The sequence below is a fragment of the Lathamus discolor genome, chromosome 19 (genome assembly GCF_037157495.1).
Source record: "Lathamus discolor isolate bLatDis1 chromosome 19, bLatDis1.hap1, whole genome shotgun sequence".
NCBI classification, from domain to species: domain Eukaryota; kingdom Metazoa; phylum Chordata; class Aves; order Psittaciformes; family Psittacidae; genus Lathamus; species Lathamus discolor.
In genome coordinates, this window is record NC_088902.1 from 2,968,719 (window position 1) to 2,985,455 (window position 16,737).

General features: G+C 53.4%; 1 protein-coding gene across 1 annotated transcript in view; it reads right to left on the reverse strand.

Annotated features, from left to right (window-relative positions):
• Positions 1-7,396: 7,396 nt before the first annotated feature.
• GRM4 (glutamate metabotropic receptor 4) overlaps positions 7,397-16,737 on the reverse strand; it is a 46,078-nt gene continuing 36,737 nt past the window's right edge. Inside the window, exons 9-11 of the mRNA XM_065698447.1 lie at positions 15,550-16,485; positions 10,077-10,323; positions 7,397-7,566 (exon numbers count right to left, since the gene is read on the reverse strand). Coding sequence (XP_065554519.1) covers positions 7,517-7,566; positions 10,077-10,323; positions 15,550-16,485 — 1,233 coding nt within the window. The 3' untranslated portion in view covers positions 7,397-7,516. The remainder of the gene's footprint in view (positions 7,567-10,076; positions 10,324-15,549; positions 16,486-16,737) is intronic.

Consider the following 16,737-nt stretch of genomic DNA (forward strand, 5'->3'; position numbering starts at 1 on the left):
CTTTCAGTGTCCTTAATTAATCCGGTTATTAGACGATTAATGAAGCTTGTTTGGTGGAAAAACTCACAGCGTTTATAGCAAGAGCTCACACAGGCGCCCAGCTGGCATCTGGCTCTGCAAAACCAGCTCCCTGCGCTGCAGGCAGCAAGATCAACCCCAAGGCCAAGAGAGGCAGGGTGACATTGCAACCTGCCCCATGGCACGATGGGGCTCAGCGCTTGGGGTCTCCAGCCAGCTCTTCACTAGTGCCCCACAGCAAGATGAGGAGCTCAGTCCTGGCTGCTCCAGGTACCCAGTGGGGACCACAGCATCTGTGTAGCTCTCTCCAGCAAGGCAGGAGCAGGCTGGAGACATGGACCCAGCTCGCTGCTCCTCTCCAAAGGAAACCATCCTGCACCTCCCACCAGTGGGAAGGCTGCTGGAAAAGCATCCCAGCACCACCAGCCAGCTCCCCAGACACCCTCCCAAGGGTCACCCCAGCCTGTGTTTGGTTAAGCTGCTGCTAATTAGGTGGCATGTTCATCTAATGATCAAACCGCTGCACCACAAGCATGAAAGACAGAGGAGAACTAATTAAGAAGCTCATTTGCATACTCCAGCGTTTCCGGTGCACGTATAGGGTTCCCATAGCAACCAGTACAAAAGCTGATGGTGGTGTGTGGGTTTTATTGGGGTTTAAGTGCTGCTCCTTCCTTTTGTTATCCCCAGCAGGTAACAAAGGCTCTGCGGGGAGGTGGTGTGACACTGGCTGGGGAGGGGGCTCTGCACAGCAAGGGGGGACACGAACAGGCTGCAGGGGCTGATCCCAGCACAGCTCAGCACCAGCAGAGCAGGTATGGGTGGGATGGAGGCACAGCCTAAGGACACACTTGCACATAAATCCCTGACCCGATATTGCTCAAACAGACCCTCACAAGTCACTTTGGCCCCAACTCCAGACTTCTGTCTTGCAGATGTTGCATCAAATCCCACAGCATCCAGGTACCCTGTGCTAGAGGTGGCTGCAGGGACCCCAGGATGCTGCTGGCAGCATCCAGGATACATTGAGCACTGTGGGACTGGGTGAGAGCCCCTCACAGCTGCATCCCAGTATGGGCAAGAAGGAAGCTGGGCACACGGCGCCGGGGATGTCAGCTCAAACTGCAGCACGTTCCAGCTTGGAGCCAGTCCTTCACCATGCTCTGTTCATCAAATCACTTCTCCTAGGCAGAATAAAGTCTTGGTGCTTTTTTTTCCCCACCTTGCTTTGTATTTCTGGCAAGAAACCTTTGCATTTAGATAAGAAATAAAGGCTGGGATCAGAGCTGAACTCTGCAGCAGAGAAGATCAACGTTTTAATGAATTAAATATGTTCTAAACTAAATGTAACCTCTTAGCACTCATATTTTTGAGCAAGACTAACTTCACAAAAAAGCCAACAATCCAACTCATTTCAGCTCACTCTGGCTGTGAACTGGCCACGGGCCAATCAATTATCTTGAATTTATGTGTTATTCAACTCCCCTCCAACAGCCAATTTCCAGGCTGGGAACTGGAGGTGAGCAGTTCCTCCTGCAACAGCCACGCTCCCATTTCAGACCAGTTTGTGTGGAAGCAGCTCCACTGGGCTGCCTGGAAGCAATGCTTGGCCCAGGGCCGCACTCCACATTACACAGGCAAGATGCTGTAGCTGGCATGGTCAGTGTCAGACAGCAGCAGGGGGATTTGGAGGGATGCGGGTTGTTTGACACCCAGCAGCAGCATTTACAGATGCAAACATGGCCCAAGCTGCAAGGAGCATCCCCAGCAGCAACACAGTCCTCCTTTTAGTGATGCCTTTTAAAGATGTTTAAGCCCTGCTTTTTAAGATGCTTTTAATCCCTCCCTATTCATTCCCTCTTGTGCAGGGAGGACACAGCCCCGGTCCTGCATCAGCAAAGCCTGTTTTGTCACAGGGACCAGACCCCTTGAACTGAACCGCAAAGAACCAGAGGGTTGGGAGCTAGGATGGGACCTCGGCTCTTCTGCTTCAGGCTGAGCCCATCCTGAGCAGCTCCCACATGGAGCCTGCAGGTTTCGACTTCCCCTCTCCTGGTGCTGGAAGGAGAATGATGCCGAGACCACAACCAAGGCAGCAGAAACAGCACCGGTGCTTCATGAAGCCCACACACCCCATAGATACACTGCAGCCAAACATGATCAGGACTTATGTGGAGGCTTAGACTGGATATTAGGAGTAATATCATCACAGAGAGGGTGCTCAGGCTTTGGAACAGGCTGCGTAGGGCAGTGCTGGTGTCACCGTCCCTGCAAGCCATGTAGATAAGGCCCTCAGTGCCACGGGATACTGGTGGCCTTGGCAGTGCTGGGGAATGCTTGGACTTGATGATGGTCTTTTCCAGCCTGGCTCATTCTGCGACACCCAAAGTTCTCACATCTCCACTTGAAACACTGCACTTGGTTGTTACCCACACTAACACAGGAGCCCTTCCTTGGTCACCAATCTACCCAGCAACCTGGGAAGATCTCCTAAGCCTTCAAGCTGGAAGAAATCCCCCTTGCCCATCCAAAGCCTTCTCCGCCCCAACATTGTTTTCATCTCCCCCTCCCCCCCCCCCTTTTTTATTCTCAATAAAAACATAATTACAGGCTTTTAAAAAAAGCAAATTATAGTGACATACTTTAATTATCTCCAAGCAATGGAGAACTAAATTACACAGTCAGGGAATCGGAGGTTACCTAAAAATAAAAGCCAGAAGCTTCATTAAATGCTAATTGCAGCTTCCGCCACTGAAGTGAGATTTCAACATAATCTGCCATTGACTCGCTCGGCCATAGAGGGAACATTGGTGCTGAGGAGAGACCCTCACCATGGGATGTGCCCCCATCTGCAGCCACAGGGATGGCTTCACCAAGGGGAAAACAGGCACTTGGTGATTCCAGCTCTATTCTACTGCTGGTCCTTCCCTAGCTGCAGGGCTGGGGATGCTTCCACCTCTCCCTGGGCTACCCACTGACCCCCTGAGACCACCCAGAGCCATCGCTCAGCAGCACTGATGTGCCCATCGCAGCTCTCCATCCTTCATGCTGACTTCCCACAGCACAGGATAACTCAGTTCAAGGTCTCCATTTGCATCTTGAAAGCTCCCAATGGCCCAAGAAGGGTCTGATGCTCCAGGCCAAGAGTTTGGGCTGGCAGCGGGTCTTGGTGGGAGAAATGCTTCATAGCACAAGCAATGAGCTCAACACACTCACAGCAGAGCTGGTCCCCCGCTGGGTAATGAACCGCAACATCTGTCACAGGCTTTGCTGCCTTCTGCTATAAATGCAAGTCACACCTTGCTCCGAGCAGCACTCGGCTCTCCAGGGGCCATAACAGGACTCAGGCTCTCCGTGTGCAAGAGGAGCTGGATAAAGACCCATCTCAGAACAAGGAACAAGCCACTTTCTGCTCCAGCCCTGCTCCTTCCATCTGCATCCTCCAGGTTTGCTTTCTACACAGCTTCGCTGTGGCTTCAGCACGTCTCCACAGGAGACTTTTCCCCAAGTCAGTGCCGTGGAGGAGCAAGAGACAAGGTGGAGACAGAGCAAGAAACTTGGAGCTGTTTTGTTTCTCCATTTCCTATCAAGTTGGCCTAATTATGCCACTAAAGCAGGCAATTTGCCTTACAGAAGAGAGCTAATAACAGGTTCCATGCTGATGCTGCTGCTCCATGCAAGGATGGCGAGAGGAGCCACACACAGCTCCCCAGTCCAGCTCCATGGGAAGGGCAATGGGAGCCCAAAAATTCCCACTTGTCCCTGGAGAAGGGAGCTCAGGAGAAAAGCGGGGATTAGGAACAGCAGCCAAGGCCAACAGGGAGTTCAAAGAGGGGGAGATGGGAGGAGGTGATGGAGGGAGATGGCACCAGCCCCGGTTTCTCCCCCCTGCTTCTCAGATTCCCAGGTTCCCTCAGGGAACTCGGACAATGATTGCTGTTTAAATTCAACAGCTCTTCACAGGAATAAAGGGAAAGTCAGACAAGTGCTTTTAAGCTCTGAGGGAGGTGAGAAAGAGAAAGAGCAGCACAGATTTCAGGACAGGTGCCTTGTTGAAAAGAATAATATATATACACATACGCATATGCTAGGAACTAGGAATCTGGTATCTAAGAATCAGCATCTACCCCGCTCTTCTGCTCAGCCGCAAGCAGAACTGCCCTCAAAAACATTAAGCAAAGCAAAAACCAGATCTCAGAAATCAGCGTGCTCCCAAAGCTACCCCAGCAGCAGCATCACCTCTGCAGCTATCAGCACCAGAGCCTGCCCAGATCCACGTGGCTCTACATCCATCTCAATTGCTTAGACTGCTCCCTTTTAATTAGCTCTCATAATCCAATAAGTGTCTAGAATTAAACAGCAGTGTGTCATGAAACGTTGGGTAAAATTAACCAGCCACGGTCAGAGGTCGCTGCATCTGCCGCTGGAGCACGCCTGGTGCTGGGAGGGACTCGGGCCCATTCAGCAGCACACAGGAACGTTGCCATTAACTGTAGGGTTTGGCTGATAAGGAATGGAGCCAATGATAATCCTGTTTCGAGAGCAGTGAGGTTGGATTTGTGCAAATATTTTGCATGTGTTTAAGAGCCTCTTTATATCATTTAGGCTAAAGTCTGTAAGGAATACGACCGAATCACTGGAAAGCGCTCTTATAACCAAAATAAGCACCCACATGAGGACTCTTTTGATTTAACACTCCACCAGATCCATCAAGAAATCAGGGTAGCTATTGTGTTTAAATAGAGTCTCACTCAAGAGGGGAGCATGAATCTACCTGAAGCCACATTTGAATTTTAGCCAAGTGACTTCTTCCCAAGCAGCAAGCAAGCATCAAAAGCATCCTTTGGACTGTGCCAGCCCAGCCATTGAAGCCCGGACCCCACCATTCAACGTAATGGCTTTTGGAGCTGCTGTGCATTGCTGGCTGCCAACAGCGGTCACACAGCCCTCATTTCCACACACCTTTCTGGCAGGACACACTCCAGGCTGGCTGCGTTGATACGGAAGCAGTTTGAAGGCAGAACAAGACGTAGAACAACATCGTGAAGAAGTGCTTGCATGTGAAAACAATCCAGTGCATTCACTACCGAAGCAGAGCAGTTCAATCAGCGCAGCTCGGTGCGCCCTGCCTGGATAGAAAGCTTCAACCTAGGTCTCTTCCCCACACCCTGTCCAGCTCTGGTGTCTGCACCATGCCCTGCAGAATCCCCTGGACCATTAGAGGACAGACAAGCCTGGAAGATGTGCTCAGAGGCAGCACTGTCAGTCCCCATCCACAGGAGGACTCAGAACATCTCTCCTTGAAGGTATTGCAAGGGAATGGAGAGGAATGCTGTAATCAAGGTAAAATCAGCCTTTCCAGTCATTACCAGGCAGAATTCAGGGTGGAAAGCTGCTTGTAAAACCAATAGAACAGTACCGCAGAGCCAGAAACAGCACCAGAGACATCAGCTCAGGTTTTCTGGGAGCCCTTTGAACCAGGCAGCATTTCACATCTGATCCAGCAGTGACGGATGCAGTGAGAAGGGAGCAGCTCTTTCTCCTGAGCAGCTCTTTTGACAATTGTGATCTTATCAAAAGTTTCAAGTTTTTCATTACACTTCTTTTCTATTTCTTGAACTCCTGCCTTCAAACCACACTCTGTCCTCTCCGAGCCAGCTTGGAATAGTCACAACTCTTTCCAGCACTGATCCGGGGCCGAAGCTCCCCAGGGATACTGAGGCCTCCCATCCCTGAGGCACAGAGCCTGAGTGACCCACTAGAGCTATGGCTAATAGACCAATAGGTCTGGAAACATGCAAAACACCAGGGTAACTTCACTGAGGCTTAAAGAAGGGATGGATATAAGTCTAGAAGGAACGCATGGAAAGGGATGGGAGGCATCCCAGCACTCTAGTAGCCTCTGCAAAGTCAGGACACCAGGATTATTGCTGGGCACATAAAGCAAGAACCTACCCAGGAGCTGGAGGCAGCACAGCTCTCCAGGGCAGGCAGCAGCATCTTCCCCTGCCTCCTTTCCCCACCTCCCATGTGCTCTACAGGAAACAAACAAGCTCAAACCATCCCCTCCTCACCCAGCAGCACAGCCACCCCTTTTCCAAGAGCACAGGGACAGAGAACCAGGCATCAGACACAACAAACCCCCCAAAACAGGCAAACCCTGGGCCCTTGGAGCAGCCACATACCTTGCACAGCAGGCAGCACTATCCCAAGGAGCCAGGATAAAAGAACCCTTCCCATAGGAAGGGCAGAGATGCTTTTATTAGCTGGGAGCCCCTTAATCAACCCAGGTTGGTCTTGATGGGGAGGGTGGAGCTGGCCCTGCCCCTGAAGGGGAAATTCCTTTCCTCTCTGCTCCATCCCCAGCCCATTTGCTGGGAAACAGCAAAGAAGAAGGAATCATCCCTTTCTGCCCTTCATCTTGCCCCAACCCCTGGGCACTGGTGCAGCGCAGGCTACAGTGTGTGCCCCAATGCACTGTGCCAGGGGGGTGCTGAGCTCTCCTCTCCCTGTCCCATCCCTGCTCCCAAGGTCCCCATTAGCCTGGAGAAGGACACCAAACCACACACTGTCCCGGAGCATTTGGCCCCCCAAAACCTTCCCCAGCAGCCAAACCCAAGTCCCTTCTTGGAGCCTGGAACGAACAATGACCAAGAGACAGCAAACGCTGAGTGCAAAACCATGGTCTTTTATTAGAAATCTCCTCGTATAAAAATGATCATGCTCTACACAGTCCTCGAAGGGTTCATAAACATCCAGGCACTGAACTTCTCTTTTTTTGTGGGTTTTTGTTTTTTGACTGGTCAGTACATAAAGCAGACATATTTCAATCCATATGGTCATCACGTACATTAATTAACCACCTATAGAAATCAGCACTTTGAACACAGTCTAGGTTTTATCTTATTTTATTTCATTGTCTGTTTTTTAAATTGAATTTTATGCATTTTTATTTCTTTTTTTTTCTTTTTTTTTTTCCTTTTTGCAACATATAGGATTGGGTGGGAGACGGGAGAGAGAGTGAAGAGGGACGGGGGAAGACAGGAACCAAAGAAAAGGGAGGATTCAAACCAAAAGAAAGAGCAAACAGAAGGTTCTGCACAACCACAAACAATCTCACAAATTCCAGAAAAGGGAAAATGTTGGGTATTGGTTGGTTTTTTTTGCCAAGATACAGGAAAAAAAAAAAACCAAAGACTTGCCAAAGTCCATCACCTCTTCCCTGCACCACCTTCCCCCTGTCCGACTGTTGCTCCTGGGGACGCACGCCCCATCACGATGCTCCCTGGGTCATTGCTGTTCTTTCTTTGCACTTGTTTTTGCTGCTGTTGCTCGTCTCCCCCAGGAGCTCTCCCCAGCGGCCCCACAAGGAGCGTGTTGTGTCCTCCCCCCACTGCCACCTCCCTGTCCCTTCCAGCATCCCCTGATGAGGATGCGGCTCAGCTCCCTCGGGGCATCCGCAGCTTCCCTCCATGCCAGGCGGTTGTGATCCCTGGAGCTAAATCGCGTGGTTGCTGTAGCTGACGTAGGTCTGTTTGGTAGCCAGTGCTGGAAAGAGAGACAAACCTCACATGTATCATTAATGAAGTCCATCATCCCTTCCTGGCACCCAGCCCATCACCCTGACCTCACCATCATGCCAGGGGATGCTGGCAAGGAGGTGACATTTGGGTTTGCTCATGGATGGGTCAGTGCTGGCACTTGGGATCATTCCCTGCAAGGGCAATGAATCTGGCAGAGGGGCTGAGCCCCATGGCAGACCATGGGGGCTCTCTGAACACAGTTCATCATGAAGAGAGCCCCCAGGACATGACACGAGCCATGGGGAATGTGCTTTCAAGCTCCCATTCACTTCCCTCAGCAACCTCTTACAGAGGTTCCCAAAAGCTGAGCTCCCCCCAGCCCTGCAGGGCAAGGTTTGGGGTCCAAGCTGGGTGCCTGCACCCCTGCACACTGGTCCATGGACCTGAGCAGCAGCACCCTCAGTGGTGGCATGAAGCGTGGCTGCATCCCTCACCCAGGATGCTTGTGCCCGTGCTGGAGGAGCAGGGCACCTACACAAACCTGCTGCCACCTTCCAGCTTCCCCAGCCCTCGGGATGGGGCTGATCACAGCGGGGGAAGCAGTGGCCACAGAACCACCGCATGCCCCAGGCTGACAGCAGGGAGCCGCAGCAAGGCCCAGAGCCAGGAAAGCAATAAATAGATTTCACCAGATAGCAATAAATCCTCCTGCGCCCGGCCTCTGGGCTCGCTTGCTTTTAGAGGCAGCCACAGCTCCAGGAGGTGGAGGCTGCTGCTTGCAGAGCCTTGGCTGGGCTGTAGAGATCCCCCCATGAGGTCCCCAGGTACCACAGGGCTCAACACACACACAGACACCCTCCATCCAAGGACATGGACAAGCACCAGCACGCACAGCAAAGCCCAAAGCACCACAAGCAGCACAAATACATCCTCTGTGGACACCATGGCATTGTGCTGAGGGGGCACCCAGCAGCTCTCCCTGTCTCAGTGCCTCGCTGACAAATGAACCTTGCTGCAGGTTCTGGTGTTCCCAGATAACAATTAGATAGGCCCTAAGAAATCAGAGCTGACAGCCAGCGGTTAGCCGCAGTGTTTCCATAACCTGCCCACATCGAAGCCCTGAGAATTACTTATTCTGCTTATTTAATGATATATGACCTGTCAGTGACAGTGAAGAACAGCCCCTTGGTCTTGCTGGTACCCCCCCTGTGCCCTCTGCCCTCTGCACTGATGCCATGCCTGGCTGCACGCCCTGTTCACACCGAGCTCCCATATTCCCAGAGCTGGGATGCAGCAGACGGGAGGCTCAGGTCTCCCTGCTCCTGGCAAATACAAGCCCCAGGGGCTCCTGCTGTGAGACCCATGTGGGAAAGGATGCCCAGAGCAGCTGAGAGCATATGGGAATGTCTGGGTTCAGGTCCCAGATGAGGTGCTCAATGCATCCATGCCTCCGAGCCCTTTGTGCCAGCAGAGCCCTGGGCAGGAGCCATGTGCGGCTGGAGGGAAACAAGGTCACACAGACACAGTATCACAGCCTGTGACACCGATGCCATGGGGATCCTCCAGGACAGGGCTGCTCCTGGCAAGCCCTTATTGTGGGGAGCCCATTGGTACTCCCAGCCTTGCATGGAGCATCTCTTGCACAGACACAATGGGGGTAACGGGGGGACCAGCACCCACTGCCACGTTGGGATAGGACCACAGACCTCATAGATCTGTGATGGCGGCTCTCAAAAGCATGGGTGCTGGTGGATCTGACCACGTAGCAGCCCTTCACAAGGCAGACAGGTAGATGGAAGAGTCGATTATGCAGAGGGACTCCTACAGAGAGACGTCGCATACAGAGCTACTGCGAGTGAGAGCCATTGCACAGAGCGATGGAGATGCCAAGGGATATTAAATAGCTCAGAATGGAAAGACAGCAAGCGTGGGATTACAAAGACAATCATGGCTTTCCATGAAACGTTGTTTGGACTCCATCCCACTGATGCTGGAACCCAGAAACTCGGCTGGAACATGAGGAACATTTGTATTTCCACAGGGTTTCCTTCAGATTTAGCCTGGATGGGATTTCCCTTCTCAGAGGACCCCAGCAGCATTGGCTCCAATCATTCCTTCCTCCTGCAAGGCTCTGGTTTTGGAAACCCAAACACAAAACGGGCACGCACGCAGCTTCCCAAGGGCTCCCGAGCCTCTTCCCAGGGAGGCCGGTGTCAGCCTGACAAAAGCCAACAGCCAGGAAGCCCTCCTCATGCGCCAGCTGGAGCACAGATAACCAGAGCACACCTCCCTCCCCAGGGTGGCTTTGGCCATGGCGGGGACCAGTGACCCCCAGGCGTGAGATGCATCCCTTCCCATGCTGGTCCTGGGGGATGGCAAAGCCATGGGGCAGGAGGGAGCTGAGATATCCCATTGCTTGTGCCCATGGAGGAGAGCACGGCTATGACCCACCAGCGAGCCAGGGCTTTGGGGTTTCCTAGCACTACATTGGTCCCCAGCAGGACGGGCTCCCAGCCCTGCCGGCAGCCACGTTACCTTGTGTTTCCAGGTTTTCACAGAGCTCTGATTTGGCTTCGCCGTTGGGGCGGAAGCCTCCCTTCTGAGAGAACTTGTTGGACATGGTGGCCGCCGTCACCACCGCCTTGAGGCTCCGCTTACGCTTGGGGACGTTCTGCTCCGGGTGGAAGAGGATGATGTACACCTTGGGCATGTAGAGCATGCCCAGGGACACCGAGGCACTCAGACTCACCGAGATGGTGAGCGTCGTGGTCTGGATGTACATCTGCAAGACAAAAGGGGACGAGCTGAGACCCAGCATTGCTCTGTAGGATCCAGGAGGATCTGGATAGATCATAGAATCATAGAATAGTTAGGGTCAGAAAGGACCTCAAGATCATCCAGTTCCAACCCCCCTGCCATGTACAGGGACACCTCACACTAAACCATCCCACACAAGGCTTCATCCAACCTGGCTTTGAACACCGTCAGGGATAGAGCATTCACAGCCTCCCTGGGCAACCCATTCCAGTGCCTCACCACCCTAACAGGAAAGAATTTCCTCCTTAGATCCAATCTAAACTTCCCCTGTTTCAGTTTGAACCCGTTACCCCTTGTCCTGTCACTACAGTCCCTGATGAAGAGTCCCTCCCCAGCATCCCTATAGGCCCCCTTCAGATACTGGAAGGCTGCTCTGAGGTCTCCACGCAGCCTTCTCTCCTCCAGATCCTCCTATCCAGAGAGGGAAAGGAGGAAACAGGGGAGCATGGAAAAGTTTGGGTTAAATCAGTGAAGGGGTGGGGAGCCAGGCTTGGAAATGGTGGCAATATTGGACCCTAAACATCAGACTCGACTTGTTGCATGGGCCTTTGGCTCACTTCCACTGTTTACCCCCTTGCAGACACAAGGATGCTGTGCCAGTGCCTGGACCTGCGTTTCAGGACCTCCCTGTGCCAAGCCCTCCCCACACTCATGTTTGCTGCAGCAGCACCCCACCAGCACCCCAGCATCAGCAGGGACAGAACCCCTGCACCTCATCACCCTCCCTCTGTCCTCCCCACACTCACAGCCCACTGATGCTACAGTGATGGACACAGAGAGAACACCCACTCCTAGTCCTGCCTAGGGCACCCCCGGCTTCCCCAGCTCCTTCAACAGGTAATTCCCGTTCCCCATCTGGCTCCCTGGGCCGTTGTCATGTAAGTCACATATTACACACTGACGTTGCCTTTCTGCAGTCAAAACTAATTTCACGCTCACTGTCCAGGACTAACAGTGACAGATGTTTTGCAAAATGAAAGCCCATTAATCTGGCTGCAGAATAATCCATTTTTCTATGGAAAGCATTTGGCAGGCTCCTTACAAGCCAGGGGCATCTGAATTAGGGGCAATGGGAGGCGAAGAGACACCCTCCCTATGCTCATCCCCACCTCTCGCACCCAAGAAACACAGGAGCCTGGGCAAGCAGCCCCTCCGTGAGCATCCCTGCTCTAGGCACACAGCTGCAGCATCCTCTCCTCTACCACACAGCTCGTGCTGGGTCTCTTGGGACAGCAAGAGGGCTCTGGGTCTTCATGTGCCTTTGCATGCACCTTGGTGTCTTCATCTGTGCTCTGGAGCTGGGGCTGCTTTGCCGGTTGCCAACAAGGTTTTAGAAGGAGACTCAATGCAGTTTCTGAGCTTTATCCCATGGCTCAAAGCGCGGTGTCTGGGGTTTCTTCTGCAGTTGTTTCACGCATGGGACTTAGTCCTGCGCACGGTGGCAGGACCTGGAAGAGCCAGGGGGATCTGGGGGGCTGCAGCATCCTGGGGGTGTCATCCCACGCAGGACCATGGGTCCCGGTGACAGTGCAAAGAAAACAAATCACACGGACCCAAAGCATTTCAAATCAACCCAAAAGGGGAAAAAAGAAGGCAAAAAAAGCTGGTTTTGAGTTAATGGAAAAGTTTTGTTTGTCTCCAGAAGAAAACCTCTTGCTGTCACATGCGCTGGTTTGTTTGTTCCACCTTCTCTCTACGTGTACACAGAGTCAATCTAGGCACCTTATGGAAATAGAAATGCCATTCCATCAAGAAAAGTCAAACCACATCCCTGGGCCAGAATAGCTCCGCTTCCTTTACGCTTCTCTTCTTTTTAACCCGTGCTGTGACTCTGCAGACTTTGCTGCAGGTGACCTGGATGCTGGGAATGAGGGTACCACTGGGACATCACCTCCAGGCACCCCAAGCCCCTGCCCCAGAGATGGGTACAACTCTGCTCAGCACCCACGGGGCACGGCTGAGGCTCAGCAGCCCTTCATCCCCCCCCCACTGCCGTGCTCCTGCTCCTCCTGCTCTCAGCAGATGCCTTTTGAAGAAGCCTCACTTCTCAATCCATCACTTTCCATGTTTCCTGCCTCTGCAGCGACTCCCACCCGCGCCTTGGGACTCGGAGGCGTTTCAGCAAAGAGGGAAAGAGCAGCTGAGATCGAGCTTGAGCTCAGACATCTCCATGTCGGGCTCCGTCGCTGATAGGGACTCCCTGTTGAGTGGCACCAACTCCAGACACCCCATACTCCTCCCATCCCTGAGCCCTGCAGCACTTTCGGGGTCTCAGATGGCCACCGTGGCTCCCCGCACCCTAATGATGCATTCGCCAGACAGCCCCATTTTCTACATCCCACTCTAACCTCAGCTTTGCATCAGGCCCCTTTCCAGCTCAGAGAGAAGTATTTTCAGCCTGGAACCCAAGCACAGCCTTGAAGCACTGCACAGTTAACCGGTAACATCAAAAAATGACGTTGCTCACAACTCTGGTTCCTGCTCTCTTAATCAGTTCCCAACCCAAGGCCCCACTTTACCCCTCTGCTATTGACACCTGAGCTTCCCCAGAGCCCTTTGAGGTGTGCGCTGCAGCTATCAAAGAAGTTCCAGCTCCCAGCACAGCAGCATCCACTGCTTCATGGATAGGATCAAAGACCACAGCCTGTCTCTGACTCAAGATGATGATGCTGTGTCGAGGGACCGCAGCCACCCTAAATGACCCCATACAATCCTCAAGCCCAGCGCTGCACTCAGCCTTTGCCCCAGGGCTGGATGAGCCCATCCTGCCCCATGGGAGCATACCAGGTTCCAGGCACAACTTTGCACAGCTTGTGTTTGTCCCATAGCAAATCTCTGCCATTATTGGCAACCTCCCCCCTTCTAAACCCAGGGAAGGAAAACCTGCTTAGTCCTCATCCAGCCCCGCTGAACAAACCACTGGACAGTCAGTCCTTCTCAGTCCTTTCTCTCTCCCTCTTTTCCCTCGCTGAAAGCAAATGTGATAAACAGAGCAGCAGACAATGACACCGCTGTTCAGCTGCTGCCTTATCAGCACAGGAAATTGTCTCTTTCTTTAGATCCTCTGTTATTGCTATTTCTGTAATCCGCTGGGATCGGCAGGGATAAGAGGTTCTTTTGAGAAAAGGCTTGGGGGACTTGTTATAATAATATGCCACCTCCATGCAAAGTTGTAGGCACAAGGTAAAGCAAAATGCAATTAAACCAAAGGGGTTTATTCATCTCCTCCGGACCATCAGCAGCTCAGATGGGGTCAGTACAGAGCTGCCGGCAGCGATTGGAGGTGTGAGTCTGCCCCGTGGCATCCTCAGGACTCCAGTGAATCTCCAGCCGTGCTCTATGGGGAGAGCAGTGGGCGATGTGCCTGCAGGAATGGGGCGAAGATGAGCGGATCCCTCTCTGCGATGACATGGGGATATCCCCCTGAGCATCCCAGCAGCACCGGCACCACCACAGCGTGATGCCAACACCAGATCTTCTGTGCAGGCTGCGTAACGACACCTTTTTGGCCTTTTCCTCCCCAGTACTGCAAACCAGCAGCTGAAGCATCAGGGCAACACCGAGCACCCGATTCCTCTGGCTGCCCCTTTGAGCGCATCCATCATCCTCCAGCCGCAGCCCGGCGATGCTCAAGCACACAGCCCATGGCAGCACGGCCCAGCACCAAGCTGAACCACCACAAACCCCTCCTTGGGAGTGCTCAGCGAATGCCGTGGCAGCCGCAGGCTTTGAGAGAGCGAGCCGCGTCCAAGGGGAGTTGGGAACATCACTTTTTCCGCCTCTAATCAGCTTGTTAGCAGCCTAATAACAGAGGAGCCCTGCATATTACAAGCCCCCGAAGTGAGGCACAGCCTATTGTCGAACTGCTGCTTGACAGCCAGCTTTCGGCAGCCCTAAATTATCCCATGACAAGCTGCAGTGAAGAGGTGAGCAACCTTGCGCATAATCTACAATCATTATCATTTCCATCTTTATTACCCACAGTATGCCGAGCACATTAAAGAGGCTTTAAGGGAGCTTTTGTTTTGCAATAATTTCTTAAAAAACCTGCTTTCTTGTTAGTATCTCCCCTGCCATCTCATCAAAATGGAAATGCTGCAAAAGGCTCCATTTATTTCCTTCAATCCTTTACATTTCCAGCCAGGGTGGGCTGCTTTGGTAGAGGCTTTTTGGCTGAGCCAAGGTTAGAGGTGCCTGTGCAGACCTTGAGCTCCGGGGTTTGGTGCTCTGAGCAGAGACAGCCTCCAGGACACAGCTGAAACATCTCCCAGCAAACCACTCCTGGCCCTTCCGCAGTAGGTGTTTCCAAAAGCCATGGCGTCAGCAGCTCAGCATCCCAGCAGGCACATCCAGGGGAAATGGTCCCACTTGTGATGGCTCCAGTAGGAATCCGGGCAGTGGGTCACCCTGGGGATTCGCAGGGAACAGCAACGCCGAGGTTTATTTCTCACAGGCAGCTCCGGGCTGGCAGGCGTGAGCTGTTTGCATTGAACACAAATGGGATTCTTGTTTTGGCTGGCAGGCAAAGGGGATTTGGGTCTTGCTCATGAGATTTTTCTTCTTTGTTCTCAATCCCTCTCACTTGAGCACGGAGCTTCATCCAGGCTGGCCTCAGTCCCGCAGGTACCAGCACCGGGACCACCCTTTGGGGGCTGCCGATGGGGAGGAGGATGGACAGATAGACAGGCTGTATCTGGCCTTGTCTACCCTGGATGGTTGAGTCACAACTGGAGTGGCAGGGATGCTCCTCCTCAAGCCCCTCAGCCCCTTGCCCTCCCCTGCTCTCAGCTCTCATGGATTTTGGAGGGCAGCACCATCTCTCCGCTCTCCGTCACTGACTCAGCACTGGGAAAAGGTGCCTGCTGGGCAGCCCTTCATCCCTTTTCCCTGCAGAAATGGTGCTCATGACACTGGGAACCTAGATCTGTCCCAGGCACTCATCCTCCCCCAGCCCACAGCAGCCTCTGCTGCCCACTGCTACCCTGTTCGGAGAGGGGCAGAGCAGCCAATGGGGCACTGAAAACCAGAGGGAGAGGGAAGAAATGAAACAAGAAAGTCTCTGCTCCCTATTACAGCAACTCTTCCCATGCAATTCCCAAGCTGGCAGGCCCCCTTCTTGCTTAGGACATGCCAGCCTCTTTCAGCCCCCCTTCCTGGCAGCCCCCAGCCAGACCTGTCCCTCCTCACTTACCTTTTCCGCTGACTGTGACGTCCCAAAAAATATAGGGATGAAGGCTAACCACACAATGCAAGTAGTGTACATGGTGAACCCGATGGGTTTGGCTTCGTTAAAGGTCTCCGGGACCCCGCGGGTCTTAATAGCATACACAGTGCAGGTGACCATGAGAAGCATGCTGTACCCAAGCAAACAGATGAGGGAGAGGTCCGAAATGTCACATTTGAGGATGCCCCGGGCAAAGTGGGGGTTTGTAGTCCGCTGGTCCTCGTAGTCAATGACAGAGTGGGACGGGTCCACGATGAACCAGATGCAGACGCCCACGAGCTGCAGCGAGATGAGGCTGAAGGTGATGACCAGCTGGGATGCGGGGCTGATGAACCGGGGTGCGCTCACCGACTTCTTGCCCTGCTCGAAGATGCGGTAGATGCGGTTGGTCTTGGTGAGCAGGGCGGCGTAGCTGATGCTCATGCCGAGCCCGAGGAAGATGCGCCGCAAGGAGCACGTGCTCAAGTCGGGCTCAGCAATCATGAGGAAGGTGGTGGCGTAGCAGAGGAAGATGCCCGTCAGCAGGACGTAGCTCAGCTCCCGCCCCGACGCCTTGACGATGGGCGTATCGTTGTAGCGCACAAAGGTGACCACCACAAAGAGAGTGGCGATGATGCCCACAATGGCGATGAAGACAGGAACCACAGCCCAGGGCGAGCTCCACTCCAGCTTGATGATGGGGATGGGGGTGCAGCTGGTGTGGTTCTCATTGGGCCGCTCGTTGAAGTGGCACCGCTTGCAGTGGAACTCATCCAGCTGGTACTGGTAGCCATCGCAACGCTCGCAGTGCCAGCAGCAGGGAATACCCTTCACCAACTTCTTCCTCTCGCCTGGCTTGCAGGGCAGGCTGCAGATAGAGCTGGGGAGCTGATTCCCACCCCCAGGCCATAGCATGTTCTCCACCTGTGGGGCGAGACGGCACCAGCCCCATTGACATCGAGCTGGGCATGACCAGCATCCCTAGGGCACCTCTGCTCAGAACAGTGGTGCCTGGATCCGACCCCTTGCCCCAGCAGTACATCCCATGTACAGGCCTACCCAGCATGGGGACAGGACAAGCTCTCCATCCACCTTTTGGGAAAAGTCAACACCAGAAACCCCAAATAAAGTCCCTCCTTCCCTAGGAAAACCCCTCTGCTCTGTTCTGGCCTCTGG